The sequence below is a fragment of the Athene cunicularia genome (genome assembly GCF_003259725.1).
Source record: "Athene cunicularia isolate RWA chromosome 8 unlocalized genomic scaffold, athCun1 chr8_part1, whole genome shotgun sequence".
Classification (NCBI taxonomy): Eukaryota; Metazoa; Chordata; class Aves; order Strigiformes; family Strigidae; genus Athene; species Athene cunicularia.
Genome location: NW_020799109.1, coordinates 4,479,234 through 4,501,505, shown reverse-complemented (window position 1 = coordinate 4,501,505; position 22,272 = coordinate 4,479,234). Strand labels below are relative to the sequence as shown.

General features: G+C 37.1%; 1 protein-coding gene across 1 annotated transcript; it reads right to left on the bottom strand.

Moving 5' to 3' along the window:
- Positions 1-431: 431 nt before the first annotated feature.
- Positions 432-21,180, bottom strand: OMA1 (OMA1 zinc metallopeptidase). Its single transcript, XM_026854443.1, has 9 exons — positions 21,030-21,180; positions 19,807-20,332; positions 19,163-19,391; positions 17,928-18,101; positions 17,731-17,838; positions 15,992-16,120; positions 11,640-11,714; positions 9,617-9,766; positions 432-1,921 (listed from the first exon to the last, which is right to left on the bottom strand). Exons 2-9 carry the CDS (start codon positions 20,310-20,312, stop codon positions 1,703-1,705), a joined length of 1,590 nt encoding a protein of 529 aa, XP_026710244.1. The 5' UTR covers positions 20,313-20,332; positions 21,030-21,180; the 3' UTR covers positions 432-1,702.
- Between the last annotated feature and the right edge of the window lie 1,092 nt (positions 21,181-22,272).

Here is a 22,272-nt window from a genome sequence, read left to right as displayed (position 1 = left end):
GAACGTCTGTTACAAAAACTCCTGTCACTAAGAATAAAAATGAATGGATGAAAAATGGTCAGGCTGGACCTTCTGCCTCTTGCCAGGAGTATTGAACAGAGATTTAAAACCAGATTGTAAGCAATAAGCAGCCAGTCTAGACCTATATAGTCAGACCTAGAATCATCAACATTAGAGATACATCAACTTACCTCTGAATAAAGATAAGTGAGGTAGTTGCTGGCATTTCTCAAAGGACCCCGGTTCATCAACTGAAGTCAGTAAAGGAATTGCTTGTTTCACAATCTATTTTTCCAACTATATTCACCAACAGCACTGAATAGGTTATTATTTCCTTTTTTAAAGTTTGCATTCTGCTTTAATTGAAGAAATATGATAAAGTCTGCCCCCTCCATATATATAAAAATGTTTAAAATACATTACACTGTAAAAACCTACCATACCTGAAACAGATTTTTGTTTTAATACAAGTGAGTAACAAAAAAACCTAATAGCAAATACATCTTAACAGATAAAGGAATGGGATTTCCCTCTTTTGTTTTCATTCACTGCTGCCTCTTTCTGTGTCTTCCTGCAAGATCAACATTTCCATATTTTCATCAACTGCAAAGCAAGGGTAACTCAAACAGTTGCAAATCACGATCAACATGCTAGCTATATTTGCTGGTCCATCAGGAAAGGCAGAGCTTTACCTCTATTGTGCATACTGCTTTCCACGGTATAAAGTGTGTGGCTTCAGGGGACTGGGGGGAGGAGGGGATGCTCAGCATTAGATGCCACTTTCCTGAAGAGAAGTCACCTTTTAGGATAAGGTACAGCTGCAAAAGCCGTGCAGTCAAGAAATCTTGTATTTGTCTACTGTGTAACAGATTTTCACATCAGCAATCACTTCCATCCAATGGATATATCCAAATCAAATGTCACTGCAGTAAAACTGGCCTCTAACAAGGCCCTGATTGTTTAAAAAAAGACAACAGCCATCCTTGAAAAGCATTCTAGTGCTACAGTGGTTCTTATACAGCGTGGGTTTTTTTTCCACAAGAAAGACTTCCTTGAAAATTATTTAACTCCTTTTTTAAATTGAACTTTGTGCAACCCTTTCAGGTTGCTTTGAAGAAAAATGTTGAATCAATCCATATTCTAAAATGCCTGAGAAAGAAGAAAATCCCAGCAGTAAATCCACCTAATTAAGTGGGGGTGTATCTAGCCCATAGGCTATTACCACATCTCAGATTAATATTTTTAAACATACTGTATGTGGAACAGGCAGTAAGGTCTCCTCATTATTTCTCAAATAAAGCTGAACAGATCTAACCCAAATTACAGTAAGATAAACCAGACAACTTAAGTGATGAAAACTGTACTTTTTCCTCTGCTTTAGGGATGCTACTGGCTCATCTGTCCTCTGATCAAGGTGAGCCTGATAAAGCTGAAAATTACACTGTGTGACTGGATTGTAGGAGATGATCTTTCCCCTGAGAAGTGATTTATTTTAGTAACTCTTGATGAATAAGAAACTTCCTGCTCCAACACGCTGCGCTTCTTGTGTGGGCATGGTTCCTTATTGCTTTGAGTGAGAGATCACATAAAAGAAACATAGAATATGAGTGGCTACATCTTCTTTATAGTTCAAAGACAAAATTGTGTTATAAGACAGACCTTCAGGGACCACAAGTTTCATAAAAAGTGAAAATTATTATCATTAGTTTGTAGGTTTAACTGCAAAAGTTACTGGCATATCTTCCACTTTTTGAGGGGGGGGGAAATCCTGGTTTGGTTTTGAGAGCTCTCGCTTTGTAGAATTTGGGGTTTCTTGATCTTTAGATGATTCCAGGAGATGTTGCATGTTAAGTCTGAAAATGAGGCGAGGATCTGGTCCAGAAAGAGATGGGCAATTGCAGCTCTCTCTTATTTTAAGAGCCTGTGAATACATAGGAAAACAAATCAAGCTCATTTAAAGAAGAAAAACAAATTAAAAAAAGGTTTCAGTCAGTGATTTGGCTTTCCAGTAAGGTCTGCATTTGCACATAAAGTGTAGGGAGCATACTGAGTCTGAGTTGTTCCTGAACAACTTTTCAACAGAAACCAAGAACTCCTGAGAAAAAATGTAGCAATATGACAAAACAATGGAAAGAAATTAAGAATGAATATAATTTTCTCATTGACAGTCTCTCAAAGAATGGCTACTCTAAAAGGTACAGCATAAATAGTTCAGAAATTCTCCAACTATTTTATGTGATACTTGTCCATGTAAGCACCTTTTACCTTTTAGTTTACATTCACATGTAAATTAAAAGGACTGCATCAAGAAAATAAATTTACTTCATCAGATATGTTCTATTATAGAAGTAACTATATATAGGTGTCTGACTCAAAAAAGGAGGGGAAAATCTCCAGTAACATAATGGACATTATAATTGTTCAGCACAGAGATGCAGATGGTTGCTCAGTATAGTTAAAGTCCAGTAACACAAGTGACCTCATCTCCAAGAAGCATTTGAATCCACAGCTTCCAAGTATCCTGAGAAAATAACGTCTCTAGAATGTAAAACTTTATCTGGATTAAAAGATTAGCATTAAGAGACCAAACTTTAAGTCACTCCTGCTCGCTGAGTAAGTACCACTGCTTCCATTCTACAGATTAGAAAGCAGAGACACGAAGGAGCCAAAGCATTTCCCAGAGAATCAAAATCCATTAGTGCAGGCACACCCCATCCCAATTCATTCTGCCTTGTGGGCAATCTGAGAAAGGTACGACGGTGGATGAATCTCACGTCTCAAAGGCACTGTGGAGAAACTTAGAAAGTGGTATAAAGTCAGCGGTTTTAAAGGATGCTTAATTGGTGTTCATTGTAACGAAGCTGAACATACTTTAATTACTCCATAAAAACAGGCAGCTCATTTTAGAGCTAACAGGATACCACACAACTAAGTCCAACGTACTTTGCAAGTGGTTGATGCATTCTCCTGCAAGACCCATTTAAACTAATAAAGAAAAGCACATTCTTATGTATCATATACAGCAAAATACTATATGTAGAATTTTAGGGGGTTCTACATCTCCGCTGAGAACTATTTTGTCAAGATTTTAAAAACGAAACACCAAGTCAAAAACTAGCCTGATATTAGCACTAAACAATGGTCACTTTTATACAGTATTATCTGTATTTTAAGAGCATAAGACTATGGGCAGATTAACATCCAGTTTTACTTTTAATCCTTTTGGGCAAAAATAAATTCAAATGTATATTTGATTCCACCTCTCTTCATAACCATGGATTCTCGAAAAGTAATGGCCAGAACTATGCTGACTTGTAGCCAGGTGCCTCCTGACCAGTACTAGGGACTGTTAGCAGAAGGCGAGGGTTGATTCAGTTGTTCCAGATGGATTAACGAGGAAGGAGGAAGTAACGCTCTTGCCCATGTACTTGGCACTGGTGAGGCTGCCCCTCGATGAGTGGGTTCAGTTTTGGGCCCCTCACTACAAAAAGGACATAGAGTTACTCGAGCGAGTCCAGAGAAGGGCTACAAAGCTGGTCAAGGGTCTGTAACACATGTCCTCTGAAGAACGGCTGAGGGAACTGGGGAGGTTTAGTCTGGAGAAGAGGAGGCTGAGGGGAGACCTTATCACCCTCTACAGCTACCTGAAAGGAAGCTGCAGAGAGCTGGGTTTGAGCCTCTTTAGCCTAGTAGTAAACAACAGGACAAGAGGGAATGGCCTCAAGTTGCGCCAGGGAAAGTTCAGACCAGGTATTAGGAAGTATTTCTTTACAGAAGGGGTTGGAATGGGCTGCCCAGGGAGGTGGTGGAGTCCCCATTCCCTGGAGGTGTTCAAGAGTCGGGTCGATTTAGAGCTTAAGGATATGCTGTAGGTGGGAACTGTGCTAGGCAAACGGTTGGACTAGATGATCTCCAGGATCCTTTCCAACCTAGATAATTCTGTGATTCTGTGAACGCTGTTTCCACAGCAGTCCCATGCTTAAAAAAACAGAGCAGAAATTTTACTGCTTTACATACACTAGCAAGGGCTGAAACATCAAATCAAATATTCCAATACACCCATGCAAAAGTATTTGCCCACCATTTTGAAACAATTTGCTATTCTTCCATAGGAGACACTGGAAACATCTTACTACAGTAGATTTTAAAATAGAAGAGCATAACTCTTTTTTTTTTTGTAAGTAGGTACCAAAACATATTTCTTCCTAACTCTACTACAGTGAACTGATATAGGGTTTGCTGTAAATGGCTAGAAACAAATACAATTTAAATTTAACAACCGGTTTTGAAAAAAAGATGCATTCCAGGAATGTAGCAAGAGTTTCTCCACCTGTTTCTTGCTGAAATATAACATTCAAATTACTGGATACAGAAGTTTGAATTAGGCATGCAAATATTCCTCTTGTCTAACTTTAAAAAAACATGAATAAAGCTTTCAGGACTTGTTTTTCTACAGCATGATCGTCCATGTAGTCACCAAACGTAACTGTACCACTGAACACTCTTCTGCTTCAGTGACCAATTAATTTCTAAACTGACATTTATGACAAACCAAGAGTTTTCTCTTGTTCTCTTCAAGAACATAAGCTGCTGCAAGACTGCATTAATGTCAAGCAGCATTATTCAAGGCAAATGGAAATATAAAGATTTAGGCTGTATCCTGGAAAGGGCAACGTAATCCTCTTTTAAACTAATTTAGCGATTTTATATCTCTGGTTTTCATGGCTATATAGTGCCTGGCCTATTTCCATGGTTTCACTTACCTAAAATACTGAAGTCACAACAGCAAAGGTAAAAAACAATACTTCAGCGTTAGCATTTTTACACCACTGATGTCTTTGTGTTCTTGCTGGACAGAAAGCTGTCCAAGGGGGTAGAAGGCATCTATTCAACACCATCAACTCACGTGCCATTAAAAAGACTACAGTTAGAGAATGGAAAGCTGTGCTGACATGTCATCTCACTGTCAGAGACCTGTGACTACACACTCTAGGGAAAGTAGCCTTTGTATGCACCTTTGTGACTGTCATGCAACATTCAACCTCAATTAGAAAGTGTTCTTACCCTGGCTCAGCTGACTGCTGCTATTTTGTTTTGTGCCAGTAGCTCTGTAACATCATTAAGATGCCAGTAACAGGCTGAGGAGCTTATAATATAATTTTTCCTGAAAGATAAAACAGCCCAACGCAGTTGGTCGTGCTGTACTTCCAAAATCACTAGCAACTTCAAATCCGGTAACTGTTTTGACAGCATTCCTAATGAAGCACATGCATATTGATATTATAATATGTTTCATTGACTGTTTTTACTGAAGTGTTCTCAATAAAGAAGACAGACAGAACTGAGACAAGGTGAACTAGCTAGCATGAGTACATAGATTCATCTGGGAGCTGATAGTACTTTAATGCTGTTCTTTTCAGGTTAACCTTAAGAGAGAAGTACCGCTGTTCAGAATAAAGACCACCTGCACGCTTACTGCTTCAGGAGATCTCAAATAAAGTATCAAAACTATTGCTTGTAAGTAACAAAGGTGAAGCTGTTTTTCTTATCGATACAATTGCAGTCACCTCCTGCAATGTGCGGGGGGAAGCATAAGAATGAGGAAGGTCTACCTCATCCTATCGCTTTCATACAAAGCCTACCAGCAGAGACAAATACAGAAACAAGTGGTTTCTCGCTCTCAGTATTAATCCTTCACCACTGCAACAGATGCCAGCCTAACTGCTGCATCGCAACCCCTTCCAGTCTTTGGAGTGCGTCCCCCCGCTCCCAGGCTGTCAGGGCTCTCAGCAGAAAAGCCACATCATTCTCTTGTCCGCAAACGTGGCCAAGGGTTACAGCCTCTTGTGTATTAACTGCCATTACCTTGGCTGGGCAGACCTGTGCTCTGACCTTGCAATTCTGACACAAACTAATAAGAAATAGCACAAACATGTAGGGAAAAAGAAAAAAAAAAGGAACAGTGAGTTGCAATATGAACTACAATTAGCAGGCATAGGGAAGACAACAGGTTCTACAAATGAATAGTAGCAAAACAATGATTAAAAGAATGGATAGATTTGTTACTTGATGAAGGAGAAAAGCAACTTATATATAATATTACTTATATATAATAACTTGTATATAATACTTCAACTCTTCCACTGCTGCCATTGGCACAGAAAAGAAAAATTGTGACAAAATATGTAACAACTTTATGGGGAGGACAGAAACACAGGTCACTATGTTTTATTCTCATTTTCCTTTAAGTCTTCACATTGACAGGGCTTAATTAATACACTAGTACTAGAACTATCTGAAGTAATCTTCGCATCATAAACAAAGGGCAAAAATACCAACCCATTTTTGAAAAGAAGGTGAAATAAATGTATATTCAATATCCAAAAGGCAGCAGACTGAGGAATAAGCAGTAACTACCCAAACAGCAATAGAAATAATAAACAGCCAATGTGGATTTGACAAGAACAGGTCTTGCCAAAGGAAATTAATTAGCTTTGGTTTTGGCAAGTTAATTGACCTAGCAAACAAAAGAGAAGCAATAGAGGTGACACATCTCAACTTAGTATTACTCTCAAAATGATCTCAACATGGCATTTCCACAAGAAGGAGTGGGAAACAGGAGTCACAGTGAATCAAAAACGGAATCTGAGCCAACAACATGATGCCAAAAAAGCAAATGTCATGTCAAGATGAATTTCTGTGTCACAGGCAAGACTCAGTAGATAACCTTCTGCTTTATTCAGTACAGCTGAGGCACATGGCTCTATTTGGACAGCACACTAGGAAGAGGCAGACAAACTGTAGCAAGCCACAAAGCATTAAAATAAAAGGTTCAGAGATGAACTAGAAGACCCTATCGCTTCTCTCCAACACTATACTTCCTCAGTTTTTCTCTCCAGAACAATTTTAAGCATCCTTTCCGCTAGTACAAAATTATTTATTTCCTTTTCCGAAAATAAAATGCACAGACCTTCACCGAGCACCTCACCACCTTCCACATAGGAATTCTAGGAGACTTCAGTTTCCTATTTAACAGTATATTCTGTTTTCCTAGTTTACAAACCAAATCTTTTCCAGTATGAGAGGGAAATCCTTTAAAACCACTGTAAATCTTTTAAGTTTCCTTTATTTCCTTTCAAGGACATTACCACTTCGTAACTGCTTATAGCTCTCTTATTTACCAATTCCTGATCTTGGCTGTAGCTTCCAACTTGTTCAGAAAACCAGATGCAAGATCTTTAAAACTCATTTCATTTGCTCCCTGTCTTTTAATTATGTCAGAAGAGAGTCCTTGTGATATTCCTGCTTTCCTGAGACTGTTAAGTCATTTCACTGACACATGACATCTTGTTAACTGCAGAAAAAGTCTCACTTCATATGATGCCCTCTTATTGTGAACTTACTTAAGAAGTCTTTAGAAAAACATCTGTGTGGCCTGAGAAGTCAAAAAACTTGTCCCTATTTCCCCCAGCTGCAGTAGCTCCTCTAATAATAGATATTGTATTGTCCCGAAAACCATTTCAGCTTCAAAACCATCAGCGTATGAAACACAACAATGCTCACGATGGATCTGATACTGAGTCTTAAGAAATACATTTCTTCACAGAGACATACTAGAGAGATAAAAAGGTCCTTTACAAAATCTGGCTTCTTCCCCTGGGCTCTGAATATCTAATGGCCATTAATATATGGTAAACATATCATTCTTTAAGTATGTGAACCATGAAACAAAAAGGCGCTGATACTGAACAACAAAGTCCTGGGATTCCCTTTAAAAGCCTGAGATCCAGCTTCAAGAAGGAAGCTCTCAGATGAAGGGGAGTGAGTGGAGTCAGAGCTTCAGACAAGAAGCCTCCAACAGCACCTCTACATATCTTCCTTCGGTTTTATTTTGCTTTTGTAGCAGCAACCTCACTTATCCAGTGAACTGTTAAAAACAGGAAGCCTTCAGCCCTTGCTTTCTCATCCTACTCCAAAGAATGTTAAAGATAAAAGGCAAATTAAAACATCTCCTCCTCAATTATCTTTTGGAAGAAGATTTCCTAGCCTCCACCCCTCCTGGAAGTGAGGGTGGCTATAAAAAGACGAAGGTTGCTTCACCTGCTAAACTGCAAGGGATAAGACAGAACTAACATGACTGCCAGTTCTACAGTTGCTCAGTTATTTAACTTATTTGCTCAGACCTAGGGTAGAACAGAAGTAGTAATTTATTTCATTATCACTTTATAAGCCAGTCAATAACTGTATGAAAATAAAGAATCCTGAACCCTTTATGTTCAATCTAACTAAAACTGAGGTTCCACAACAAGTATAATTTTCCATTCAGCTGCTCTAATGTGTTAGAAAATCCATCAAAACAGTCTCACAACCTGTTTTTGCAAAGTACAGAATTTGTATATATTAATTTAAAATATTCAGTCTCGCCAGTCTCCAACCTTCCACCCCTAACATCGATTTTGATTTATGCTATCATTTAGAATATTTACTGCATTCATTCCCATCAAAGGATTCATGAAAATCTTTTTTTCTCCTTTGAAATCAGCAAACACCTCAACATTTTAGTGCTCCTTCTGCCAATAAATCTTCAACTCTTTACAGTTTGGAATTGAGAAATACTTAAAGTGACTGAGAGTTTAAAAAAAAAAAAAAGATGACGAAGAAATTACCATTTGCTTATAAGAAAGGGAATTTCCAAACACCGTTTAGTTTGCTGAAAAACAGTGCTGTTGTGAAGTGCTTTAACACTATGTTTTAAAAAGAAAAAACTAGGCAAAACCCAATCCATTATTTTTCTGTAGTTAAAACACCCACTATTTAAAGAAATAGTAAACAAACTAAGATTACTAAATGTGGAACAGTTCTCTGTCCTATCAGCAAGTAGAACATCAAATTAAGAGAATCCCCAAGCAGCTATCCACTTGGCATTCCTCTGAGAGGAAATCTGGAAGAAAGAACAGAGAGACTGCAGATTGATGGGCAATTGCATGAATTAGCTCAAGTTCCTTGGAGTGGGGTAAAATTTGCTCCCTAATGTGACAGAACAGAGATGTGAAGAAAAAAGCAGGCTGCAAAATCTACAGAGACCTATCATAACTAGGGCTATTAAGAAATCTTCTACTGGGGATATGACATTCTTCTGAGGCAGTTACTCAGTGTATTCAATCCCACATCACAGAGAGACAGGATAGGATGGAGCAATCTATTTGACAGCCTAGGGCTAGATATCAAAGCAAGAGAAGTCAAGATAGTTTAGGGGTGTAACTTAAAAAAAAAAAAAAAAAAAAAAAAAAAAAAAAAAGGATGAGACCTGTGACACTGTCATATCTATACCAAAAAGCCATTCAAAAGCAAAGATACTACACTTCAATCAGAAAAGAAAAAAATAAGACGACTAGAATTGCATTTAATTTGTGCTATCTTAATTTTTCCTTGTTTAATAAAACCTTTAAGATTGAGAGCTTTAGAACAGAAAAATTTCTGTAAAGACAAAGATAAGCACAATGCTAAAGAAGTACGTAAGTGAATCAATACCAAAGTAGCTCATGAATCAATACCAAACTAATTCTGGCAACCTTCCTAAGAGAAAAAGACGCACTTCCTTCGAGACTCTGCTCACCTCTGGGATAAGCCGGTCTAAGTGCTCAGCTCTGTTTTCATGAGAAGGGTGTGTGGAGAGCCACTCTGGTAACTTGGGTTGCCCTTGAATGTCTTCTGCTAATTCCATTTGTTGCCAAAATACACTGCTTGCTCTTACGTCCACACAAGCCTGAAAACAGAAAGGAAATATATACACCACTGTTTTTTAAAAGTCATGCAATACACATTCTAATGGATACTGAATTACAAAAGACATCTGAAGTTTTAAATTTTCAAAGCCTTTTTAAATAGGCCCCCCTTACACCTGACAGAAAGAGGATGTTCTAAAATACCTAAATGCAGTAGAAACTCATCCATATAGACACTGGATTTGTTTCTTTGTTCCTATGTAATACCAATGACCTTAAAAAAACCTTACATTTGAATCAATTCAGGAGAAAAAAAAAAAAAAAAAAAATCACAATTTTTGGCACATCCTTGTTCTTTAAAAAAACCTCAGCTGCTTATTCTTTTATATTTGTTAGACAAAGTACAGCGGAAGAACAAATTAATTGTCTCCACAGATTTAGGCAAATTTACAGGAAGTTTAGAGTCAAAAATATAAAGTGATAATAATTCATACTTAAATATCTCTAAAATTGAACTGCAAAGGCTTTTCTGTGAGTGATTACACTGACTTTTTCAAGGGTGATCTTTGTAATCTGCAACAGGTTAAAACAGTAATTCTGCAGAACTAGGACTCCTGTTGTTCTCCATAAAAGTATAAATTTAAGCATGGAAACTCATGGAACAATAACTCTAAGAAAGACGTTTGTGTATCACCAACAGACTCCCTTATATTTGCATTTAAGTGAAGGGGAAAAAAAGATTTTTTACATTAATCATTTGTTTAAGAGAGAAAGAAACAAATACTCAGAAGGTAAGAAAACTGCTTTTCTTTTTTTCTTCTTTTCACAAAAATACAGAAGTGGTGATTTATTCCTTGAATTTATTTCTCAAAATTATTACTATAAAAATTTTATCTGCAGAAGCAGCAAAATGCTGAGATACAACTTTGCTTGTTCTTTCCTGTATGGCCCTACATCTTCGGTACTACAAAGCAGTGAGCACCCACACACCAATTACAGTTTTTCATGGATTGCATTATTCCCTTAAATGACTTCAAACTACAAATGCAGTTTCAATCCCAAAGTCATGTGAATTTTAAAAACTCTTCCTTGAAGAAATATTAATAATTATCAAGAAATTTCCCTTATGAAATATTAACACTAGATGGTGCTGCTCTCATAGTTATCTAACACCTGCCTCTACTGCACTTAGCTAGAAATAGAGTTAGTTTCTTTAATTCAGAATTAAAATCCACAGGGACAAAAAAAAGTGACTGCAAAAAATTATGAAAAAAAAAAAAATGCTGAGTAGTTTCTGACCAAATTTTTGTCTCACTTTATCAAAGCTGCGTTATTTTTATGGTTCTGTTTAGACTAAACCTTTAAGTACTAGAACAATACCGATATACTTTGTAAATATCAGCAATTACATAATATATAATCACATTATCTAAAAGTTCTTAAATTTTACTAATTGTTATGAGAACAGATATTATAGATCAGAATATTTTAGGTGCACCATAGGATAGTGTTCCTCAGAACTTCTCACAATAGATGGAAGCTAAGTGAAACAAAAATCTAAAGGGTAAGTTATATCTTTACATACAAATACATCCTACTTACTTCTGAAGCTCACTACTTAGCATTCTCCTCTTTATAAATGTGTCTTTCTCTTCTAATTGCAATAAACTATATAGAAAGTATATTGGGCAGTTAATAATGCAAACTGTACAATATTATTACACAAAATTTAGCCAGAATGACTTTGACATTCCCTACAGACTTTTATTTCCGATTACTCCATCAGTCTACACTTTAAAAATCTGGAAACCCTAACCCTCCCCCTTACCTCTATGAAGCGTGAAACTCCCTGATTATAATGGAAACTGAAAAATGGCTGGTAAAATGTTAACAAACCAAACAAGTTGCAGTTACCTTTGCTGCCAACTGAAGTCCCACTTTATCAGCTTCAGCCTCCAATGTTCTGCTGTATGGTCTATCAAACATAAACTGCAAAGAATCACATCAGAGTTCTATTTCTTGGGTTTGAATGTATACAAAGCTGGAGCAACGTAGCTATTTTTCTAACCTTCTCATAAATGGTGTTTATCTATCATGTTCACATTGCACATGAGCAGTATGAATTTTCTTAACGTAATCTTTAGTTCCATTATATGTAATTCATTGACCTGTATTCAGTGGAAATTAATTCAAATTACACGTTTTCATGGCCCCTCTCGTCAGCCAATCACAGCATTTTGCAGCAAAGGATCAATGCCAACTTTAAACCAGATTTTTTTTCACTTCACTCTTTTATTCGCATTAAGATTTTTGTTGTAGCAACTGGATGTAAAAAATTCCAGTGGCTCCCTTAAACTTTTATGACTGTCTTTAAACTTGGTATGAACTGTTTTGTATGGTAAACAGCCTACAGTATGGAATGCAATCATAAACATTTTCCTGCAGAAATCACTCCTTTGTCATGACTATCCCCCAACACAAGTTGCAAATTGCCCTCGAGAAATCAAACTGGAAGACATAAATCTGACCAACTCCTCTCCCTTTTTTTCCTAGGGTATGACATTTTATTAATATACACTAAGAGACAGGGGTAGTTTTCTCAAATGGTTACTTAGTCATATAACTCAGGATCTTCTGGCATCTATAATTCATGTAGATTTGGGCAGCCTTGCCCTAGTATATCAGGTTATAGTAAATGCAAATCAGGACTTGTTAAAACAGCCTGCTCCTGCAGAGATAAGGAACATGTCACAATATTCTGCTCTGGGCATCAATTAGGAAATAGTAGCTGAAGAATGGGGAAGTGCAAGGTTAGCAAAGAGAAAAAGGTTTTATCAGCTCTTTATCTGGTTATAAAAATATGTCCTCCTTAATAAGTTCTGGGGAGGGGGAAAAAAAAAAAAAGACAAAACAGAAATGAAGAGTGAAGAGCACCAAAGAAGTGGTCCAGTCCCCAAGTACATAAAAGTATCTATAACTTTTTACTCCTTTCTGGTAATTTCTTTACTCGGTCAGAAATAAAAGCCAATCAAAGCTGATCCTCTATGGTTTTTTTAAAACAAAATATGCTGGTTTATAAGTAAGCATAGACGAGGTCACTTTCTAAATTCTTAGTTTCCTTACAGACCTTAAACATTGCAATTACAAATGTATTTTTTTAAATCCTCTGAAGATAGCAATTACTTGAAGTGGTATATATACTGCCTTGAAAAGTGCTCTGGGTCTACTGGAGTGCGTGTATTTACTGAACAACAAAGATACCCCTGGCTAGTCTGTCATATATTCCTGAAGAACCATTTCCCAGTTAGACAGATAAACTATTTGTTTAATTAGCAAACATTTCTCTGACAGGGAAATGAAACTGGTAACAGGCAACAGGACTACCCAAAGCACTAACTGGAACAGTGGCTTGTACAATCAGGTAATTATCTATTTCTTCAGTTAGAACAACGTGGGGTTTTCTTCTCAAGGAGGTTTCCAACAATTTTAAATATGAAGGAGTAGCATCCATCTCAAAAAAAAAATTTGCAGGAGTTTAAGAAGTAGGAAATTGATGGTCTGAATTCATGTGTCTTAATAGACCATCTAGAAAAAGAAATCTGGGACAGCAAGAAGATGCTAATAAAAAGATATGCATTTAAAGTTTTATTTGCATTCACAGTTAAGCACTAGGATATTACTATTTACCTGTATGTCTATCCTAATACTGCCAGCAAAAATATGGCTGGATTTTTAAAAATAAACACAACAGTAATTGCTAGTTCAGGACCTACCCATGCTGCAGACTGGAAGCAGGGATGGCATCTGAAGAAACTATCACCCTATAATTGCTGTTACTTCCCTTACATTTCCTCTGTATCTGCTCCTGGCCAGTTGCAGACAAGACACAAGCCTAAAGAGATTGTGATATGATTCCACAGAAAATCTCACGCCAGATATAGCTTATGACCAAGCAGGGTTCCAGATTTGTTATGTTCTGTTCATTATCAAAACTTCATTAAGAGTCTTAAATGTGTCCTCTGCAATTTCTGAAAATTCTATGTGTTTCTTCTTCAGATCTAAAATTAAAACTATAAGGTAATCTGAATCTCTTGAGAAAACTTGGACTCTGTTTCACAGTGTGCTTCTAGCCAATAAAGTCTCAGCAGTGGTCACCTAAAAGGGTCTTGAGGCATCTAACACACACTACTACTCATCTGCTACTCAAAAATGAACTTGTTGGAAAAACCTTTTGATAATGTGTTGAAATGAAAAATTAGATATTCAAAATCAGATCTAAAATAGCTGTCAGAAATTGGATATCATAAAGAGACAAGATCTGATTTTCCAAATCATTACCAGATCTGTCTGTGTATGTGAAAGAAAAGGAAGTTCCACGTAAGCTGACTATACAAAAATCACCAGTTTCTAAATGAAATACAAATCTGTTGGTGTGAGATGGATAAGAAAGGAAATATGAAGTACTGTATCTGTACATATTAGTGTGCAGGACATGAGTAAAGCTCAGGGTCATGCTTTGTACTATTTCAAGCATAAATCCTAGGTTTTAGTTCCCATATAAAATAAATGCTGCTGTAAAAACAAAGCCAACATGTTTCAGATCAGAAATACATGACTAAAGAACTACTCAGCAATCACATAAGAGAAAAATTTCTTAAGGCAAGCAAACCCACTAGCTTTGGGGAAAAAAACAGAACTGGAGCTAACATGCCAAACGGCCTACAAAGAGTCACCAGGAACTAATAGCCAATAATAAAAACTAAACAATAGTCAGTAGGTAAAAAAATTAAGCCTCTGAGGACATAGAAGAAAAATGAATACTGAAACAAAAGCAAAGTACCATTTCAAAAAGTAGGATGCTAAAACCTGAAAAAGTAAAATAGAATTACTATAGATAATAGAAAAGGAAAAGAAACATCCTGAGAAAACATGCAGAAAGATTCTTATTTGCATAAGCACTTTAGGCAAACGTTGAATGGAGGAAACAGACACTGTACTCCTGGATGACTAACAGAAATAAAAATTTCTATTCAGCATCTTATGTATATGGGATGAAAGCTTTGCAAGTATTAATCACCTGTTTATTCTGCATTACATATGGATATGTTTAATGTCACTGAAGAGGAGTTTGATCAGTGTTTTAAACCAGGCCGCTACTCATACATGATAGATTTTTCCTATAGCACACTGGGACTATGAGCTTAAACCCAGATTCAATTTGCAATCTAAAGCACAACTCCAATCCATGATGCCAAAATACCAGTTGCAGTTAGCCTAGAAGAGGAGAAAAGATGCTGACAGGGAGTTAAATCTTGCTGTCTAAATTATGAACAGTCTCAGGATTGATTCACACTTTGTTTTTACCACATTCAGCTCTTCAAAATGCTGGCTAGCATTCATCAATGTATTGCTTTCTTAGCTACTTGTTCAAATATCCAAGCTCTTTAGAGAAAATTTATGTTCAGAATCCACACATCTACCCATTAGCATGAGAACTACCAAAACAGATTGGTTATGTTTAATTTCATGTTTCTGAGGAAGCGGGGGAAATCTCAGGAGAAGCATCAAGAGAAGTCAAAGAAGATGAAGAGCTCTTTCACTTAAATTCAGATTCAAGTTTTATGATCTAAGCAAAATTTATTTTAAAAAACCTCACTTTTTAAAAAAGAAATGGATCAGTAACTGTCCAGAGGCAGAGAGTAAATTAGAATGCTGGAAAAAACTGGCACCGCAAAGCCTCTGAATTTTACTTTACTGGAATATACCCTGTCTGAAAAGATTATTTCAGTAAGTTTTATTATAGCATGGTTTATACTTTAAGATTGTCTAGATTCTCAATTTTCTAATCTGGGAAACCATTCTTACCACTAACAAGTATTAAAAAAAATCCATATATTTAACAGCTACTCAAAATAAAAACACAGCATTTCAACACATAAAACTTTAAAGAATGAGCTACATTTCAAAAAGACAATCATCTAACTTAATTGGCAAGCAGGTACTTGAAGCCTGTCCAGCTAAATCCAGTCATTTAGGGAGATCTAAAGTTCTTCAAGATGACAAATGAAAGTATGTATCAACTAAAGCAGATGCAGATTTATAAAAACATATTTCATTCAAAAACATACTCAAATATTAATTTTTTGCTTAGAACATTTCTCCTCTAATCTTCTTCCCCAAACATACTATTTAGGGGTACTATCTCCCAAGATTAAAAACATTTTTCCATGGAACTCAGGAAGGATAATACAAAATGTCAGTCTTACCTCCTGCAACTTGCTCTGAATCCACTGGCCAACAACTGCCAAACTATCACGAGGACAGATGGCCCAAATCACAGTAAGAAAGATGAGTGATAGAAAATCCAAGAAGTGAACCAGGCTGGCTTTCTCTGCCTGTAAACAGAAATTGTCCTGTTTTCATTCCTTACTGACGTTTCTTCAGAATGTAACAGACTTTGGAAACACTTTAAAAAAAATTTTTTTTTTTTTCCCTGTGCATAGGAAGAGGGCAAACACAAGTTCCTCTGCTTGCACAAAAGAAAAAAATCAGTTGGATACAAGGTTCTTTCAGTCTAGAATTCACCCAACTGCATAAATACAGCTTGAACAAATACATTTTGGCTATCTCCTGATTCAAGAGATCAAAGCTTGAGATAAAATGACGCAGCATGCAGACAGAGTTCTTCAGTAAAAAGGCCATGAAATACCTCAGTTTGAACAACAACAACAAAAATCTATAAAAAGACTTATAACACTGTTCTTTACATTAAATTGAGACAAGATACACATCATTTAGACAGGAACACTAACAGGATAAAGGAACACTAGGTATAATATATTTATTTTTTATTTTCTGTTGCATTCCTTTAATTTCAGAAATTGAGAGATCCAGAACAAAGAAATGTAAATTCTTCTATTTTTCAGAGCTCTACTTGATATGCAACAAAGATGTGAGCACTTATAAGCTGGATCATGCAATACTTTTTTCTGTGCCAGCTGGGTGACACAAGTTCCATACAAACAGGTAAGTTCTTTTTATTATTAGATATTTTGAGAAGTTTACCAAGTTAGTAGGCTCAGCTGAGCCCAAGAAACTATGATGTGAACTGCTGCTCATCCAAAATCATATAAGATGTGGTAAACCAATTCTCCTGTACTTCTACTGCCTTTAAAATTTATTTACCCATTTCCAGATTAGTTTTGTGATTTTAGCAGGCTCTTTATGTTTACAAGCTTCTCATTATGTCTTCTCAAACTGATAGATTGGTAATGAACACAATTTGTTTAAATGACGTGCACCAAAAGAAATCAATTTGGAGGCGAAAAAGCACTTTATAGCAAATCACCTCAATCTCTAACAATATGAGCCATATTTCTATACCACCCTCTTTTTTCATAGTTGTACCTACAAAGCACAACAAAATTATTACATTCATTCTGTTCAAATGGCAAAGAACTATCACTTTCAACACATCCACATCAGGGTATGGAAAAATAAAGTCTGCGAAAGCAATCACCTGTAAATGCAGAATCAAGCTCCAGGCATTCTAGAATCTGGCATTATAAAACTGTGTGCTACTATAATAAAAATATCACATATTTTAGAATAATTTATTAAAGTATATCCACTTCTCTAGATATTAACAAGTGTAGGAGTAACAAAGTGAGTTTCTGAGTGCCTCTAGTTCCTTATGTTGGCGCTATAGGAGTGGTGTCTGCAGACCAAGTTCTAAGTGATTGTTACTAGTGAGCCATAATCCATCTGTGCAGGTATGGAAAGAAAGCACTGGCAGACTCTGTGCTAACACTGACTGCTACAGGACTTCTGACAGTTGTTAAGTACTACAAGAGTAGTAAGGATATGTAGCAGAATACTCTCATTTCATACTCAATTTTTCATGAATTAGAGTTACACTAAAACTTTGGTTGGTAGTGACAGGAAAAAAATCTTGATTCATTAGAATTAATTTAAGAATTTTAGACAGCTTTCTTTAAATACTTACTGCATGTTCCAGCACAACATGAGCAATTTCATGGCCCAAAATGAAAGACAGCTGATGTATATCAGAAACTGCATCTAGCAATCCGGTGAAAACAAACACTTGACCATTCTATAAACAAAGAGACAGCGAAAATTAGGTAGAAGACACATAAACAAAATGTTGTTTCAATATTATTTTTTGTATTGGGTTCAACTTACTGGAAGCACAAAAGCATTTACAACTGGTTCATCTACCACGTGGATAACCCACTTGAGTGCCGAGACCTGTGGGATGTCCTTATTGCTTTCAGATAAATGACCAACAACTCTCTCCACAACCTGATAGCGTGCATCTGCCTCAGGTAACATTTTATCTTTGAATTCCTCAAAAAAAAAAAAAAAAAAAAATCATTGATTGCCATGCAGAACAAACACACATATTAATAAATGACTAATCGGTAAACTAATTTAGCAGCTATACACAACTTAGTTAAGTCTAAATTTTAATACATTTTTATTTCATGTAGCCAAGGCCAGTGTATTAGAGTCCAGGTTTTCAGACCCACAAGTTAAAGATTAGTAAACTTAAAAAGAAGTAAACTGATCACAGATCAAAAATAAAATAAATTTGGTCCTATAGCGTCTTGTATCTGGCATTTTCCTAATACACAGTTAAGCTTGGCATCACAATTTGACAAACCTTTCTATACCTTCCTGAATCTCCATCTGAATTTGTAATTTTTCTCTATCTGTATATTTCTGTTCCGATTTGTAAGGTGGACAAATTTATACAAAAAATGTGATTTGAATATATCCTTGTACTTCTGTCATTATCTCACACTCTCAGACAGGAATACAGTGACATTTGTATATGGACTATCAAGTTTCACTGGCTTTAGAACAGAAAGTCACAGAACTCGAGTTACAGAAATTAGTGCAATGGATAGTTTAAAAGAAAGCAATTAAAGAAAAATAAGTTGATCCAATGAAAAAAAAAAATTAGAACTGAATGCTGGCAGAGAGTATTACCTTACAAAGTGACAGCTTAGAAGAGAAGACCTTAAACAAGTGCCAAAGAATGCTCAAATCAGCACAAAAAAATGAGACAGATGTCAGCATATCCCCATTAGCTACACTTTTATCACTTCTACCTGATTTCTGTAGTTCTTGCTATATTACAATAACACAGTTAGAAATGTTTGATACATATGTGCTCTTTAACTACCGTGTGCACCTCAGCAGTTTGCTGATGGAAAGGGAACTCTGAAAAAGGATGGGGATGAAAGGAGGAGGTAACTGATAAGGATGCTCTGCAGGCTTCTAAGCATGAAGTTCAAAACTTATGAAGGACACCATAAGGTTTGTTTGCTCAATTCATTAATTGGACTCTCTCAACGCTAAAAAAAAAGCACTAACAATTTCAGAGTATTTTGACTTTTTCTTTAAAATCTTACCATATCATATTCCATCTGTGACAGCTCCCTAAAATGCTCTTTTCCAAACACCAACAGCCGAGCGCGCCCAGTGATGGGTGTCTCTTCCAAATGAGTAAAGTAAAACACAATAAATAAAACTCCTAAGCTACTGGCACCCAGGAGTATCTTCCATTTATTTTTTCTTGCACTTTCTTTTAGATGTTCTCTTTTATTAGGAGGAAGTGCTTTCCACCAATTTCTTATGCTCCTGTAAGGTACAAACAGTGTTAACTTAGGACATAGTTAAAAAAGGAATTTGTTTGTGTCTGCCCTTGCTGTATTCTCCATTAGAGTCTCACTGCACATTAGAGCTTATGGACTGTGTTGGCTTCTACTCCATTCCATTTCTTCCCTCCCACAGAAGGAATGCCCCTTAGTGTCTTGGTTCATCCCCCTCTCCCATATAAATGAGAACAAGAGCAAAAGATACATCTAAACACCTCTGAAAACGGAAATAACTTCTTGTTGAGCAAACTGTCAGTCTATCCCCCAGCCCTAAAAAATTTTGCAGAGATATTAAAATGAAAATACTATAAAAACACCTACCATTCTTCACAGACTCGTGCAAACATCTTTGCATAATGGGGTCTTACACAGAGAGAGGAAGTAAGATAGTATTTTACCTGCCAAGAATGATAGCAAGTAATTTCTGAGCTGGTTTAACAATAATCCAGAAAAGAGGAACAGGTGCAGCCTGAAATGACAGTGATGTGCGAAAAGACCTGATGATGTGAATGTTCAAAGCAGAAAAATGATGTGGGAGTTGCCCTACAGAACTGATCTGGAGGGATGCAGTCTTCTCCCTCAGTGGCCAAGAAGACTGGAGGCAAAACCTTCCCAAACTGCAGTGTGCATTCTTGTACGCTTCTGTATTTGAGACACTCGGAAGACATCTCTGTCCTTTGCTGATGAAGTTTCTAGAGTAGTCAGGGCTTCCAGTCAAAAAACAGTTTCTGGTACTTCCACGCAAATCCAGCCTTTGGCATCTATCTCGTGCACAACTGACCTGAGTTCGGCAATATCCTGCGTAACACCTATAGAAATTATTGCACTTCCCCCGCTTGGTCAAAGCCAAATGAAAGAAAATACATTTCTTGCCCAGCAACTTTAGACCACAGATGATAGTCATAACTTCTTTGGTTGGTTACCCTAAAAGACTAAAAAAAAAAAAAAAAAAAAAAAAAAGCAGAGGTATTACGAAAACCACCCAAACACGAAACTCTGAAACATTACTTCAGCTGAGGAGATACCATGTATTTGTTTGTCAACAGCAGCGCTGCACAAATTATCAGCTACAACTGCATGTTTGAGTTTTAAGGTACCAATCTGCTTTTAACTGTGAAAAAGCCACTGTCTTTTATCGCTGAGAACAAAACGTGATTTTTTTTCTTTCACTTTTATTACCACCAGATCAGAATGCCTGCAGGTGGAAGGCACGTCCCGTCCATGCAGGGCTCTTTGCCACAGGTGCCACTCATACACACTGAGGAAAACCACCATCTATTGAGCATTTTGCTAACACTTTGCACCTGAACACAGGGCGCACGTTTGCTCCACACCCAGCCTAGAAACAAAACGACTCAACACAGCGAAAACCAAGTGTGTCCCTGCCGGTCTTACTCACGAGGGATGAAAATGGAAAAGCCTGCCCGCCGGCAGGACCCGGACACCCCCCGTCCGCGAGGGGGCATTTTCACCCGCTGGCTTCAAGCAGTGGCCTCCGCTTCCCTCCCCGCTCCCCTCAGAGAGGAACCGCGCCACCAGCGCCACCAGCTCCTCCCGCCTTTTCCTCGGCCTCCCCTTCTGGCAGCGGCCTGACGCTCCGAGCCGCCCTTGGGGTGCTGACCTCGGCTGCCGGCCCTCAGCGCCCGGCATCCCGTACGCAAGCAACCCCCTGACCTCAGTGCTGGCGCGACTATCGCGATACAAGCAGCCGTGAGGGAGCGGGGCGGGGGACAGGGAAGGTGAGGGAGGAAGACGTGTCACTCCGAGGAGCCCGCACGAGAGATGTGTATAAGAGACAGATAAATGACTAATCGGTAAACTAATTTAGCAGCTATACACAACTTAGTTAAGTCTAAATTTTAATACATTTTTATTTCATGTAGCCAAGGCCAGTGTATTAGAGTCCAGGTTTTCAGACCCACAAGTTAAAGATTAGTAAACTTAAAAAGAAGTAAACTGATCACAGATCAAAAATAAAATAAATTTGGTCCTATAGCGTCTTGTATCTGGCATTTTCCTAATACACAGTTAAGCTTGGCATCACAATTTGACAAACCTTTCTATACCTTCCTGAATCTCCATCTGAATTTGTAATTTTTCTCTATCTGTATATTTCTGTTCCGATTTGTAAGGTGGACAAATTTATACAAAAAATGTGATTTGAATATATCCTTGTACTTCTGTCATTATCTCACACTCTCAGACAGGAATACAGTGACATTTGTATATGGACTATCAAGTTTCACTGGCTTTAGAACAGAAAGTCACAGAACTCGAGTTACAGAAATTAGTGCAATGGATAGTTTAAAAGAAAGCAATTAAAGAAAAATAAGTTGATCCAATGAAAAAAAAAAATTAGAACTGAATGCTGGCAGAGAGTATTACCTTACAAAGTGACAGCTTAGAAGAGAAGACCTTAAACAAGTGCCAAAGAATGCTCAAATCAGCACAAAAAAATGAGACAGATGTCAGCATATCCCCATTAGCTACACTTTTATCACTTCTACCTGATTTCTGTAGTTCTTGCTATATTACAATAACACAGTTAGAAATGTTTGATACATATGTGCTCTTTAACTACCGTGTGCACCTCAGCAGTTTGCTGATGGAAAGGGAACTCTGAAAAAGGATGGGGATGAAAGGAGGAGGTAACTGATAAGGATGCTCTGCAGGCTTCTAAGCATGAAGTTCAAAACTTATGAAGGACACCATAAGGTTTGTTTGCTCAATTCATTAATTGGACTCTCTCAACGCTAAAAAAAAAGCACTAACAATTTCAGAGTATTTTGACTTTTTCTTTAAAATCTTACCATATCATATTCCATCTGTGACAGCTCCCTAAAATGCTCTTTTCCAAACACCAA